Here is a 16,027-nt window from a genome sequence, read left to right as displayed (position 1 = left end):
TTCCCAAGGTAGGAATCTTTTTGATAATGTAGATTCTGTAGCTGTAATCCACTCAAACAACAATGGAATGAATAAGCAAAGGCTCACCAAACCTGGGGAGATTAGCAAGACAAAGAACTGTGGCTTGTTAACTATCAGTTCTGCTGTATACACACACTTAAGAGTAAGCCTTTGCTCTGTTCTGGGATAGCAATTGCCTTGCAGTTAGTATACCTAGAATTGGCATCGGCAACACTTTACACTTGTAATACTGCTCTGTAAATTCCTGGTTTTCTTACTGAGCAGTAGCAAGAGAAGTCAATGTCTAAAAAAATTATTGGTTTTAGATATTAATAGTTGTAAAAAAAGGGCTAACATTAGCAGAGAAGAGGTACCAAATGGTGATGTTGCAGTTGAGAGGCATGGTTTCCTAGATGCTAAGACACTGCAGGGTTGTTGAATACAAACATTTCATTGCGAAGACAGTTTGGAAACATTTGGTGTAATTCTTTACCATGAGTAATACGAAGGATTACTATGGGTAATAGCAATAATGCTCTATTACTGTGATGATAGAAGTCATTTAACATTTCAGTTCATCCGAAGTGTATTTTAAATAAGCTCTCTCAACAGTGTTCAACCAAGAAGGAAAATGTCTTGGATAAAATGACTAAATGACTGCAATTTTTAAGTCTCTCGTAAATGCAACCTAACTTGATTATTTGAGAGCTTGTAGTCTCATTCAGATTAAAAAAAAAAACAAACAAAAACTATGAACTTTTATTATGAGTGCATGTATTATGTTTAGTTTTCCTTAGTGTGCTCTATGAAGTGAAGTAATATGTTTCTTCTTGTGGAAATATTTTACAGACTCCTGGCTTGAGAGCACACTCTGGAAGGTTGCAGTGGTTTGCAAAAAAATGTATATCAAGTAATCAGGTATGTGTCTCGTATGATGTCTTCTATGTAACTGTCATTATAATCCAAGGAAAAAAAGGTTTTGAAATATTTCATTGCTTGATTTTTATGTTTGTGAAGGGATGTGTGACAGGCTGATGAGGTGAACTTAATGCTCTATGTAAATGCTGGTGTATACTTAGAAATATTATTTTAGCTGAATGCATACAGCATCTAAGTACACACATATAGAAAAAAATAGTTGAGGTATAACTATGTTCTTTCTTCTTTTTAAAGATGGAGGCTTTGGAACACTTAGTGGAATTAACTCAAAATCTTTTTGAATGTGATAGAGATGAGATGTACTACTATCTGCTTCAACTGTGTGGTAAGTCAGCTTGTGATCTTTTTTCATGTTGTAATCTATTTTCTTTTATGGTCGGAGATTGGAAATAACCCTGAATTGGAGAGGAGTTTTTTCCTGATATGCAGTTAGCCTGGATACCATTTTTGAGGTATATCCATGGCAGAAGAGTACAGGGTTTTTTTTTTACCTGCAGATCTGAACGCTTACATAGAACTTAGATAGTACAAGTCTTCCAATCCATGCTATTGTCTTGTGTCCTAATTTGAAAGTGTACTCTGTTTCGATTTTTAATATGATTGAAGAAGGAAAACTGCTCATTTGTTATATCTTTGTAACTGACAAAGATTGGAGTCTCCTGTAGTTGTATCTGGTTCTTAAAGGTGCATTTTTTTGAAATCTGCCAATTCTTCACCAGCCACAACCTAACTTTTGCATCATTTTTAGGAAGGGAACAATTTTTAAAATTTAAAGTTTGTTTCTCTGCTACAGACTTAGTGTAGGATGTATCTATAGTCTTTTTCATTTCCTCTTTTCTGTATTTTTCAGTCTTTGCTTGTTTTGTTATTCCGTATATCATACTGTATTATACAGAATAAAAAATTTGGAAACTTTAGTTCTAGTTATTTTAAAGTCTTGAAAAAACATTTTGCGTTAAGATTGGATATGGAGCGCTAAAATAGTAAATTGGGACATAAAAAACACACTACAGGGATTGCCATGTACTTTGGTAATGTGTATATATATATTAATGAGCCATTACAGCAACTTGATATATTTGGTCATGGGAAAACTTGCATTTCAGGTTGAAGTAATTTCAGATTATTCCCCATGTATATTTTTGGTTGACTAGAACTAGCAATGTTTTAGTGCTAAATAAAATACTATTCTAACCCTCGTTTTCTTTTCATATGGTAATCACGAGCAGAAGAGATTAGTATTTCCACCAAAAAAAAATTACCAGAGACCCCTTGAGAACTTTATTGCTTTTAATTTCCTGAACAGCTTCAGAAAGCTTCCGAACTGTAGCGTTACTCAGTTTTGGCTTTGCATATACTGGTTCACTGCCAAAAATCAAGTAGGCCTGGAAAGCGATCTTGTCCCAACAGGGAGGGAGTCTTTCTATTTCTTCACTCATCCAGTTCACCTCTGGGTATGACTAAGTCTGACAATGTGCCTGCTAGGAAGACAATCTAAGAAGATACAATTTCTCAAATTCTGTCATGCAAGATCTTCGGTCTTCTTTCAAAAGACAAAACCAATTCCTTCTATTCAAAGAAGTGGAAAGCATTTGTGGGTTTCTGTCACCGTAAAAGACAAAACCCATGCACGTTCCTGCTTTCAGCAGTTTTAGATTATCTATCAAAGCTTTCCAATGCACAAATACAGTAGAGAGTTGTCATCGTGCACCTAAGCCATGACTTCCCATCCCTTTTAAGCATATCAAGAAGGGATCTATCACGTAGCCTGAGCTGTGATCGGGAAACAGTGCATTTAGTTTTGTAGAATCACAGAGTAATTTATGATGGAGAGAGCCTCAGGAGTTTTAGGCCTAGCCCTTTCCCAGAACTTGGAGAACTTCAAAGTTAGATCATATCATGGCCTTGTTTAGCAAAGTTTTGAGTGCCTCCAAGGGTGGAAAACAAACAGCCTCCCTGGGCAACCTGTTCCAGAGTTTGGTCGTCCTCAGATACCCCATTGCTGCAACTTTTAACCATCACCTTTCCTTCTTTGCTGTGTCGAGGAGAGACTGACTCATTCTTCTCTGTAACCATCAGTTAGGTAATTGAAGACAGCAGTTAGATAACCTGTTATCCTGCTTTTCTGCAGGCTACCCTGAAACTCATCATCTTCAACTTCCTCTTTTACTCCATCTACTCTGGCCTCATGTCTGTCTTGATGGCTGAATTTGCTTCAGTTGCCACCATCTCTTCTATAGTTGTGAAGCCCGAAACTGGACACAGTGCTCTAGACATGGCCTTACGAGTGTCAGACATAGGGACAAACACATGAAAAAGTGTTAAGACATTTTCTGTCCTACACTGTTAACTGCCATAATAATCTGCTTTAAAATGTTATCTGCAGTATTTAGTCTTAAAACCCATCATTTTATTTGACTTAGGATAGTCGCCAAGCTTGCTGCCTCTTCTAAAAAGCTGAAGTGATGCCAGAACCTTGTTGAAAGTGGGCTTGGATCTTGAACCAGCTCAGTTACGTATCCCTCTGTTTTGCGAAACCCACGCTGCTCCTGGAGAGAAGAGAACATTGCACTGTAATGTTTCAGTACTGCATTGCAATAATGTTTGCAAAGCAGTATATACTGCTTTGAAACACCAATTTTATAACAATTCTAGGTCATCTCCTGTGTCATGCTGCTTCCAGGTGGCTGCTCCGGCTTTTCCTTGTGTTATGACTTAGTCCAGTGGAGCCTGAGCTACAGAACAGCTGAAGTTCCTTAACTGAACAGTGGAAGAATAGCTGAAGAGCTGCTGTGACAAGCTGAGATATCACTCTGTCAACAATTCATTCCATCATCTGCCTTCTGACTACCTTCTTGCCTTGCGTCTTTCCATTTCTGGGATTCTGAATTAAGCCATGGAACAAACAGAGTACAGCTAGCAGATAGCTTAGGTAGCTGTGAATAGGACCTACAACCAGAAGTCCATGCTGTTCTGGTGACTTATGATAGGAGACACAGGAAACAACCTGCTGTATGCAGTTAAATAGTAATTAACTGTTTTCTTTCACAAAATCCAGTTTTCTATTTGTTTGTGGTTTTGTACAGTGGTACATGTATAAATTGCTATTCTCATTGAAAGCAGTTGAATTGTTCTGTGACTTTGGTAGCAATTTATTAAGCTTTTCTCCTTCAGAAAACTTACCTTTTACAGTCTTCAGATATGTATTTTTTTTTTTCTTAGCAAAATGAGACCCTGAAGGCCTAGAACACTTCTTTGAATTGAAAGTGGTAAACTCCTGGGATGTAGGTGCTCTAATTCAGTAGCAACATAACCAGAGGATTTTATTTCAAGATTTCAGGACAGAACTAGGAAGTGGTACATTAGAGTTTTAATGTTTTGTAATAATGTAGAAAATCTATTGCTTTTAGAATTAACTATCAAGAACATTAGAACTGGTGAGCTAGGAGGAACACTTCTGCAGTATTTTTTAGGTGCTTTCTCATTCATCTGAAGATTCATAGAATCCTTTTGAGGTTTTTTTTTCTGGCTGCGTATTTTTTTTCTTCTGTGTATTAAAAGCAGTTCATAACTTTTCAAGTTGGTAATCATATGAAGCAGAAGTACATGATTAATTATTTTCCAAATATGCCTTTTTTGAATCACTTTAGATGTGTATGTATGTTCTAAATGTGCTTTTATCCAAGGTTTTGAATCTTGTTTCAGACAACAACGATGACTGGGGAAAGGCTGAAGCTGTTTGGACTAAAATTCAAGAAGAAAATGTTGTTCCTCGTGAGAGAACACTAACCTTACTGGCTGATATATTTCAGAAAAATGGTCAAGTTGTTCCATTTGAGATACCTAAGGTAACTGGAGTTTAGCTTTCCTAGCTAAAAATACTTACAAATATATTTCTTTCAATTGGAAAATATTAAGATAGCATTACAGTAACTTAAATAAGTTTGTTTATTTTAAAGGTTAGACATGAAGAGACTAGAAGTTTAAGAGCTTCTAATGTGGAAGAAAGAAAAATAAGGATGCTTTGCAAGAAAAACAGTGCAAAAGGTAAACTGGAAACCACTGTTTTGTTCCCCTTTCAGAATTAATTTTAAGATTTCCGTTAACTACAGAGCAACAGGTGCTTGCTGCTGTTTTTTGTTGGTTTACTAGTATGTTAGGAAGAGGTGCATGATAATGTTACCTGCCAATATTCTGCTTCAGAAGCTGATATGAGAAGGGTGTGCTAAAATATTTAGTGTCAATGGAAACGCTGACTTTTAAATACTTGTTTGAAAGCTAGTCTTCGGTGAAGTTGCCAGTTTAAAAACTACCAAAGTATTGCTGGTCTGTGGTTCACTTTATCCTGTTGAGTTAACATCATGTTCTAGACTTTCAAATGTATCCGTTAAACACCAGAAACTAAATTTATATACAGGATTGATGCTAAAAATATTATCATTCCTATAAAATCGAGCTGTTTGGTCACAAGTTCTATGGTATGAGACATAAGAAGTGTAGTGAGAAGAAACATTAATATCAAATGAGACTTGTTTATGGGAAGGCAGTTATCTGTTAAAGGAATTTGTTCAGAGATTTTTGTATTTGCCCCTGCTGTTGAAGTCTTAATAATAAGACCAGATATGATCAGTCCATGTCGTAGTTCAGGCCCGATCAGGACCAGACTACGCAGTCTCTCTCTCACTCCCCCCACTCTCCGAGAGAACAGGGAGAGAAAATATAAGGAAAAACGGCTCAAGGTTTGAGATAAGGACAGGGAGAAATCCTTAAAGTTACCGTCACGGGCAAAACAGACTCGACCTGGGGAAAACTATTCATTTATTACTACAAACAGCAGGATAATGAGACAGAGAACAAGATAACCTCCCTCCACCCCTCCCTCTGCCCAAGCTTAACAGTATCTCTACCACCTTCCCCCCCTGAGCGGCACAGGGGGGAAGAGGGAATGGGGGTCGCGGTCAGTTCGTCATACGTTGTTTCACACCGCTGCTTCATGGTTGGGGGAAGAACTCCTCGCATTCCTCCCCTGCTCCATTGTGGGGTCCCACCCCTACGCCAGAGTCCCTCGTGGAACTGCTCCAACGTGGGTCATCTCTTCCACGGGGTGCAGTCTCTCCAGAATGTCTGCCCTAGCGGGCCCTCCACGGGCCACAGCCTCCTTCAGGCATCCACCTCCCCCAGTGTGGGGTCCTTCATGGGCTCCAAGTGGATCTCTGCTCCTCCGTGGACCTCCATGGGCTGCAGGGGGACAACCTGCTCCACCATGGTCGTCACCACAGGCTGCAGGGGAATCTTGGCCAGGAGCTGCATTACTCCTCCCCCTCCTTCTTCACTGACCTTGGCGTCTGCAGCCGTTCCTCACGACAGGCTGGTAGATGTCCGACTGAGCTAGCTTTCAGTTTTTAAAGGAAAAATCTGTCAGCCATTCACACAGCTAACTACTTGGGTTAGTGAAATGACCCCATGAGAGTTATTCAGTCACAGGAGCACTGATTAAAAGTCTAAAGTGGGGTCTGGTTAATCTAGGTATAGGGAGTGCAATATCATGTTATGTATTTGAATTTAAGAATCTTATATTATGGCAGATTTAATGTTTTCAGGAAATTCTTCATGCTGTTAAATTTCAAGAATTGAAAGAAAATGAGAAATGCAGAAATAGGGGTTTTTGTAACATTGTTCCTAGAAAAATGTCCTATGGCTTTTGATATTATAAATGATCAAGTGGAGAGCAGGAGGAAACTAAATATACCTTGGACTTGCAGAGAGACTAGTTTAAAACAAAATATAAAATGTAACTACTAACGTGTTAGTATGATGGCATTTGATATTTATCAGGAAATTATTCCTACATATTCTGTTATTTATAGGTGTAGTAACTGAGAGGAGATGATCTAGAGCTATTGGGAATTAAGGGGAAAAAGATGAATGTTGGGAAACAATTCCTCTCATGTTGGGAAACAGTTCTCTTAGTTTTTATAGATTTTTTTAAGACAAAGTGGTTGCTTTTATGATAGTATAATGTAAGTTTGATGTGAATGTCATAGGGCAGAATATAATTTTTTTTATCACCATCAGCTTCTTGATTAGGAAAAATATTAACCTAATCTAGTTATGTAACTAGTTTAATTAATTTATCAGCTTTGACATGGAGATGTTCTGAAAATTTATTCTCTGAAGTGCTTCATTTATGCAAACTCATATTTTCATTTTTATCTTGATTCCTTGGTATGAGAATTTGACTCTAGGGGATCATGTTACATGTATCGCAAACAGTTGCAATTGCTGAAACAAATTTGGTTGTCTTGAGAACTGAGACTTTCTTGGCAAGTTGTCACTTTTCTAACAAATCTTTCTACTTGAAATAGCTAGTGTAACATAGTATGATTTTGAAACTAAGAACTTTCTTTTTTGAATGCTAATATATTTACTAATTTTAGATGCAATCTGAAGAAGTAATAAGCTGATAATACCTGTCAGACATATGTCTGAATTTGAGAATATGTTTCAAAAAAGATTTACATATATTTCCTTGTAGAAATAGATCTTATATTTTGTGAACTCTGATAATTGATAAGTGACATATGCTTGACATTATGTCCACTGGTGGCAAGGTCCATTTCTGTACTCAGCCAATGGAAAGCAATATCCAAACGCAGGGTGAAATCCTAGTTCGGTCTGAAGACAGCAGAGCTTTTGTAGGAGTCTCCAAACAGAAGGAGTTTTTGGCTTTAAAAAACACGAGCAGAAAGAAGAAACCTATCACTAGTTAGCTACGTTTTTGTTAATGAAATAATTAGTAACACTTGCAATAGATTAAACCAGTGAAAGGGTTTTTGTTATTGTTTAATGTGATTGCTAGTCTGTTGGTACCTCAGATTTCAGAAAAGTGGAAGAAAAACTGTCTTTCCCACTGAATTTAAGTGCGAACTCTCTATGATTGCTGGTGTTAGCATCTGAGCAGGCAAGAGCGTTCAGCGCATTGCAACAGGCCAAGCTTTAACCTCAGATCTAGAAGTAAATGTGGTGAAGGATTTCAAGATCTTTCCTGTGTCGTCCTGTTGTTGTTTTATTGGTCATTTGGTTGACGATGCAATCACTACTGTAACGTCAGACATGAGTCATACTCTCTCACCATCTCTTTTGTGTCGCTGTCTTTCTTGTATGCCTGAAACTCTCATACATGGAATTTGATTTAATTTTTACTGTGATACGCTTATCCTTTATCTCTGTTCATATATATATATATATATATATATATATATATGATGTACCTTGAAGCATCCAAAGTAGATTATTGATGCCAATGTTAATTCTAATTTTTAACTCAGTGTAAGAGTTTGTGTGTGGTAAATAATAAATTTTATGCATAGTCATTTTGTGTCTACATTTCAGGAGGTTTTTATGTATACATTTTTGTTGAAGAAATTTAAGATTTGTACTAAAAAGCACATGAACAGTTTTGGTTTGAAAAATGCCAGCTTAAAATTCCACAGCACACTGTAGTAAGTGCTGTTAGTGTGATGCTTCTTGTGACAATAACATTCAAATGAGTTCTTTTCGTCTTCACTTTCAAGGTATAAGCAAAAAAACTTAACGCTTAACTGTGAGATTTGTAGTGATACTCCGTGTATTTCTGAAAAGTTTTAAAGGTTATTGTGGCTATGATTTGAATTAGCAAAGTGATTATTTTTTTTACTTTCATTAAATGAAATATGCAATCGCGGTTTAGATATAAAAGATGATTTGTAGTTCTTAAACACAGCTTTCTAGCATATGTTACAGCCTTGGATAGCAGTTTTTGCTGCATGTTTATAGCTGCATAATCTTGTTTCAGAAAAATAAATGACTGAAAAGTGTGCTTATCATTTTTTCCCCCTTTTTGGTAACATCTTTTCATACACTGACAGTTATTGTGAATGCATGAAATAAAACTGTTAATCAGTCAAACAAATGCAGCGTAGTTTACTTGTTAAATATCTGTATATTTGTAAATTGTATGTTTTGTGTAAATCTTGTCGTAGCCAAATAATTTGATCTCCCCATATTGGAATCACCTCCTATATTATTTGTTAAACGCTGTTGTGATCATGCACTAGACACTGTAACTATATACCCCAGAATTAGGTGTTGCTTTAAAATTCCTGAGTCTTCCCCTTCTAACCAGCTGTGTTGGTATTTAAGCAACAGCCACATATAGGAAAAACAGTAGCAAACTTTTTGGTTTGTGAAGGTGTAGGTGTATGTCAGTTGATTGTTGTATACAACCAGGTCTGAACAAGGTGTGACCAGCAGCTTTGTGCTCAAAGATGCAAGCAGAGGATAAATAGTTTTAAGACAGACCTTCTCAATGAGTAGGCAACTTCTCTGTATGATCAACAACATTGCAATATGATGTTTCATTTTGGCTTTTTTTTCTTTTTTAGAGGCCTACAATATTTTCCTGAAAGTGCAAGGGAAGAATGAGTTTCCTTATCGTTCCTATGACACTCTTATAAAAGCGTTGTTAACACAGAATTGTCTTGAAGAAGCCATCGAAGTGAAACACATGTAAGGTTTTCCTGTGTTTGGGGAATTTAAATTGTTTAGTGGGGGCTGGTTTTAAATAATTTCTGGATCATTTTCAGGTAAGTCCTTATGGGAAAACAGGTCATGACTGGTAATTAAGAGTTACAGTAAGAAATACACCAGTGTTTCATAGAGCGGTATGCCATATATTAAAAAGGTAGTAGAGTGACAGTATGTATTGCTAATAACTCTTTTCAACTAACAGTATCAACAAACGTAGTTGGCATCAGAACTGAAAATCTACCCTTCTGGCAGTCTGCCTTTTCCTCTTTAGAACGATATCCAAACAGACAAGATTCCTTCACTTAACTGCCCGTAAGCCTTCCCCTCAATGCCCATCCCTGTTGCTGTCCTACCCTACCCACACTCCCTGCAGCTGGCTGCCTGCCAAATGCAAAATGGTACATTTGACTGTGATGCCAGTGGCTAGGAGATGACCATAAACCTTAGTTCCAACTCTTACACTTCTGAAATAAATCCAACCTGCTGTCATGCATTATTAGAATCACCAGAATCTAAATAACCTTTAGTGAGTTGTATGGTACGCTGCTTGCTTTAATTATTGCCTGTAATTTGTGTTCTGGTCAGGTTATAGGCTTCAAAGTAAAAGTGTTACTACTCGTCAATGGAGAGGTAAGAAGAACAAAAATTTAAGTAATTTAAGTCTTTCAGTTTCTTCAGCTGAAACAAGAACAGTGGTTGTCATCAAGTGTTCTCTGACTGAATACAGTGAATTTGAAACTTACATGGTGAATAGGGCACTATAAAAATCTAATAATTTTTAGAGTCAACCTAGTTTTTTATATCCAGAAGCTGTATAGTATAAGATTATGTTTATTATTTTCATGTTTTCTTTAAAAGTCTTTAGCATGCTCCTTGCAGGGGGGTTGGACTAGATGACCTTTGAAGGTCCCTTCCAACCCTAACCATTCTATGATTCTATGACTGAAGAAATGTCTTTAATCGAAAAAAATATTTTGAGTTCTGCATTAAGAACAAATAATGTTTTGTCAAATAGATCTCCTTATGATAAGGAATGTTTGTGCATCATGGATATATGGCTTACATGAAGGAAAAACTTAAACAATTTATCAGATTAAGCTCCCTGAAATTGAAGTAATTGACAAATTTTTGTAAACAGAAGATAGAAATTATGTATTTTAAAAGTACAAAGAATGTTGATAAAATTTAGGTAGTTTGTTAAACGTCTGCGGGAAATGTTCATGTATCGAAAGAAAAAATCATAGAATGGTTAGGGTTGGAAGGGACCTTCAAAGGTCATCTAGTCCAACCCCCCTGCAAGGAGCAGGGACATCTCCAACCAGATCAGGTTGCTCAGAGCCCCATCCAACCTGGCCTTCAGGTTTCCACAGACGGGGCATCTACCACCTCTCTGGGCAACGTGTGCCAGTGTTCCACCACCCTTGTTGTAAAAAATGTTTTCCTTATGTCCAGTTTTAATCAACCTCCCTCTGTATGGAAAGATTCTTCAGGGAAGAAATTTGAAACATTCTGCTGAAGATTTGTACATGCATTGATTGCTTCCCTCCTTGCCCCTTCTGCAGCTCAAACACACTTGTAAGGAAGGTGCAGAAAGTACTGCAGTTTATCAGCAGTAATATGCAGATTGGAAGAGCAGAAAGTGGTGGCTTGTTCCTAGTATTTCAGTGAGTCAGAATTCCCACTTTAGATAAGTGTTTTATTATGTAAATACAAAATGCAGGGGAAAAAATGAACAAAAAATCTCAAAGACTAAAAGAGTTGAAGATGTGTTTTAAAGGACTAAGCCTCTGAACCTTGAAATATTTAGGAAAAAAAGAAAATAGAATTTAGTAAGAGGTTATATTCTTGGTCACTGGTCAAAGCCAACTGTCATAATAAGCCCTGTGCTTTTTGGAACTCTCATACTCCATCTCCAGCATAGAAATGCCAAATAATGACATTCTAAGAAGCCTGTAACAGCTCACTGTTGCATCAAGACAGCATATGCTTCATATTGGCAGTGTTCATGGTGTTTGTCAGTGTATCTTTTTTTCTAGTAACAAAATCATGCTTACATTAAGTATTTTCGAAAGTCTGTAAGTTTTAAATTATTCACTGAAATAGAGAAAGTGATTGTGTGTGTACACATGGTTGAGGAATAGCAAATCTGTGTGTTTTGCACGTATTTCTGCATGCTTGACAATTTTTCCAACCTCATATTACAAAGAGATTACTTCTACAAAGCCTAAATGTGTGCAGTGGCCTGAAACTTGTGCAGCTCCTAATATTTTCATAAAATACAGGAAAGCTACCTTTATATAAGCTAGCATCTTTTTAGTCTGCTTGAAGCCAATTTTGAAATGTAAATAATATTTAGAGAGCCTTAGTGTGAGTATTAGCATAGGCAACAAAATAGGTAATTTTTTTTTTTTTTTTTTTTTTTTTTTTTTTTTTTTTTTTTGGAAAGGTCAGATAATTCAAAAACTTCCCTCCTGTTATCAGAACTGAGAAACTTCCATGAAAAAGTGATGTGGTAGAAGGAAATTGAGAGGGGAACCTCACCCAAAAAGCCCCACAGAAACCAACCAAACAACCCAGAAGGTTACTGATCTGCTAGTCACTCCAAGTCTAGTTGCTTTTGCATTCTGGCACAGCTTTGAGAAATATTTACTGCATTTAGTCCAAAAAGTTTTAAATAGAAATTTAGGAGTATTGGAATGATGGATTAGTTCTGTAATAGTAGCTAACATCTATTTAATCACACTAAAGATTGGAAGATTGGAGAAAGTAAATCCTTTGTTATATGTAATTTACAGTCTCATGCATGAATTGTTGACTTAAGGGCTTTGACAGATGGGACAAAGGGGAAAAAAAAGGCAGAACTGAGCAGTGGGTGCTTAGGCAGGGATTAAGAGGATTGGTTGGAAGAGTAAGAAAATCCTGAGTCCAGTGACTGTATTTGTGAGCCTGGGAGGCTGAAAGTGACTGAGAGGATAGTCATATTGTGTGCAATGTGAAGGATTTTCTTGGGATTGAGGAGAATAATTTAGCAATGACCCTGCTTACCTCCCAATCCGCTCAGCCTCTAAGTTCAAGTAGGTAGGCTGCTCAGTTGTTTGCCACAAGATAATCAGTGAGGTTTATCTTGATTGCTGATATGGTAAATGGCAATGCCCCCCTTTTCTGTGTAGGGATTTTGTAATCTAGAAATGAACATTTGTAAAGTTATCCTTCTATATTAAAAATGTGGCTATATGTCATTTAGGAAGGGGGACATTTTGTAGTATAACTACATTTTGTTAGTCTCTCTTGACTAATTTGCAGAGTCTTAGAAAAGCTTTAGCAGTGTTATTAAAGATTCTCTTTGCTATAGGTACGTGAAGTTTTGTTTTACAGGAGATAAGGAATTGATAAGTGAAATACAATTTTAACGTGGCTAAGGCAGCAAGAGTAGTATGTTCACTTTAAAACCTGTATACATCTAGATGACAGAAATTTGAAAATTAATCAACCAAATGATATGGTGTTAGTTCATAATATGCTTTAGTTTATGTTTAAAATATACAGTGCTGAAAATAAATGTTTCATTTTTATTGCTGAAAGAATAGTTTTACATTTTATAATTATGGTGACTATTGAAAAAAGAAGAAAAAGTATCCAGCTTAGGATACAACAGAACAATGCAGGGCATGCAGTTATTTTAGTCATCTAATATGTCAGCATTCAAGAATCTGAACCGATTGTTTAAAAAAAATCTTGTACTTTGTTTCTTTTGTTGCTCACTTCCAACTTTGTCATCTGTCAGAATGCAAAAAAAAATTATCCTTCTATAACCATTGACAGGATAACACAAAAGCTGTCTCCAGGTCGATATTTTGCAGCAATATTTTTAACATACGAACAGTAGTTTTTATAATTTCACCTTGGTGCTCAACCATTTATTATCGTATCAGAAGCATGTCAGTAATTCCTTTCTAAATGTCTGCTTCTTTTAGTGCTGAGACCCACATCAAGGGCTTCACACTGAACAGTGCTGCCAGCAGCCTCCTCATCATATCGCAAGTTAGGCGGGATTATTTGAAAGGTATGTCACAATGCTTGACCTTTACGTCACATTAATGCCTCTGCAGATTTTTCTTGTAACGCCCTTCGAATACTTGGATAAAGGAGTCCATTTAGCAAATTACCTGCTTATCAAGAGCCTTTTGTGGTAGCTGAGAGACGTAAATTACTGTACATGCATTTATAATACAGCTTGAATATGAATGTACTTGTCATTTGACCACTTAGTCCAGTTTCCATTCCATTTAACACAAGATGGGTTTTCTTAAGATGAATCACAGCTCTTCAGACATGCAAAATTTGTGCTCCAGAACGAGAGAAAGTACAGGCTTTCAAGTGCGTTAAAATTCACAGCACAAGTCATTTTGCTTTGGAAATTAACATACTTTAGAGCATCTGAAACAATTCCCAGCAGTTGTTTCTTGCATATTGTGTTGGTTGTGTGAGATACCAGATGAGTTAAATGGACTGTTAAATGTGCATGATTGTGCACTAAATGATTATAATATTGATTTAAAAACTTAATCAAATACTTTTTTAATAGTTCTCAATACCAACAGTAACAAAATACTCAGTTTGGTTTTCTTTTTAGTGTAACAGTGATGATAAAGAAAATGGTGGCTGAAGAGTATGTAAGAGTACTCAATAAGATGGTGGATAAAGTTTGTGGTTGTGTTATTTTGGTTCTTAGCATTGGTTGTTTTGCAGCCTAGAGTTCTGCTCCACAACGTTACGTTTTACTTATTTAGTTGTTCTGTAGAACTCTTGTGAGAGAGGAAAACTCTGCAAGCACATAGTTCTGCATGCACTGCTGTGTCTTTTACCCCTGTGCAAGCCTAAGTACAGTGTTGATATGTATTTTCGTCAGTACCTTTAAGTGTTAAAGCAGGTGCGTACAAAGAAAATGTATTACACTGAATTAGGTTTGACTTGAATACCAGAAGACATACCAGAAAATTCATTTTTGATTCTCTCATCAGTTAATTTTATTTCATTTCATTATGCGTAGCTGTAGTAGCTCATGCCGATGTGACATCAGCTACATTAAAATACTCTAAGATGAGAATGTGGATGCGTCTTCTCAGTTCTACTCTTCCCTGCAGCTGATAAACTTGTCTTCTTTCAAATTCCTTCCCCATTCAGTCTCCAGTCTGACATCATTGCCAGGTGTCATTGACAGAAGTATTTGTGGTGAATGCAATTGCTTCTCTTGCTCTTGGCAAGTCTTACGTTTTTGCAGCTTTCAAGTCCTTCACCTGACATTCCTGTCTGATTTTATTCTAATAAATTTTCAGCTTTTTCTTGTCCAGTGTGCCATGAATGCCAATTCTTCCTAAATATTACGCCCCAAAAATCTTCCCTTCTTCAGGATGTCACTGATGTTTCTGTATTGTGCCAAACTCTTGTGCTAACTACATTGTTTCTTTTTAGCTAGCATACTAAATTCTCTGCCATGTCAACTTTCTCCCTTGCTATTCTCTAAAAATGTTTCTTTTTCCACAAGACAAAATTTCTCAAGTTGTCTGTGGAATTACATTGGTTTGCAAAATCATATTTTTCTTTATCTTGTACATTGAACGAGCTTTACTTTGGTAATTTAATTGAATAGTCAGACTTGATCCTTATTTTAATTTTAATTTGAAAGTTGCTGCTTCTCTTTTTGTAAATGGAGCCTTGCAAATGCAAGCAAATACTTCAGCTATACTGGTCATTTTCTGAGGCGCATAGATTGCCCAAAAATTTTTTGGACATAGTCTTTTTGTAACCTTTTGATGCTGAGCTCCATTTGACCTACATCCTGTGATGACTTTCACTTGTGTAAAACTTGCTTGCTTTGTCACTTCCTCATATAGTTCACCATCATTCTTTGCTGTGTAATGTTATGTAGTTAGAAGTTTTTATGTAGGTCCCTACATATACTCATGAGAGCTCTAATATCTTCTAGCAAGAACTTGGTAAAGCACAAGTTACTTTGAGTCAGAACAGAATTTGCAGAGTTTATAGAACAGTATTTTAAAAGATAAATGGTCAGTTTTCACAAGCACAGTTACCTGCTTTTAAGTACTGAAAAATCAAATTATTCCTTTGTATTAGTAGTAACAAGTACTTTTACATAAGAAAAGAAAAGATAACCAACAGAATTATCTAGTATGCTACTAGCACATAATTTCTTGCTGTAGTGCTGCACACATGCAACTTTCAAATCTTTCTCTGTCCTTGTTCTTGAGAAGGCTGGTCATGCTCCAAGGTGAAGGGGGGTCCACACCTATGGTCAGGAGATAATTTGAACTTACCGTGTGTGTTAAGTTTGCTTTTTGAATTTTGGGAAATTTGCCCCTGATGTCTTGCTCCTTTCTTTCCCTAAAAAGAAAGGACGGTGCGGGGTGGGGAGGAAAGGGAGGATACAGAAAGAAAATTGCTGTGAAGGAAGGTTAGGCATACAGGATGTTTTTTCTTCCTCTCTTGTAAAAGGTAATAT

General features: G+C 36.6%; 1 protein-coding gene across 2 annotated transcripts in view; it reads left to right on the top strand.

Annotated features, from left to right (window-relative positions):
• Positions 1 to 16,027, top strand: part of LRPPRC (leucine rich pentatricopeptide repeat containing) — a 92,514-nt gene that overhangs the window by 62,407 nt on the left and 14,080 nt on the right. For both annotated transcript variants that reach the window (XM_086745255.1, XM_086745254.1), the window contains exons 26-31: positions 850 to 918; positions 1,174 to 1,264; positions 4,645 to 4,787; positions 4,899 to 4,986; positions 9,363 to 9,486; positions 13,482 to 13,570. In XM_086745255.1, coding sequence (XP_086601381.1) covers positions 850 to 918; positions 1,174 to 1,264; positions 4,645 to 4,787; positions 4,899 to 4,986; positions 9,363 to 9,486; positions 13,482 to 13,570 — 604 coding nt within the window. The remainder of the gene's footprint in view (positions 1 to 849; positions 919 to 1,173; positions 1,265 to 4,644; positions 4,788 to 4,898; positions 4,987 to 9,362; positions 9,487 to 13,481; positions 13,571 to 16,027) is intronic.

Source organism: Chlamydotis macqueenii, chromosome 3 (assembly GCF_036417535.1).
Source record: "Chlamydotis macqueenii isolate bChlMac1 chromosome 3, bChlMac1.mat, whole genome shotgun sequence".
In the NCBI taxonomy this organism is placed as follows: domain Eukaryota; kingdom Metazoa; phylum Chordata; class Aves; order Otidiformes; family Otididae; genus Chlamydotis; species Chlamydotis macqueenii.
This window is presented reverse-complemented; position numbering and strand designations above follow the sequence as displayed.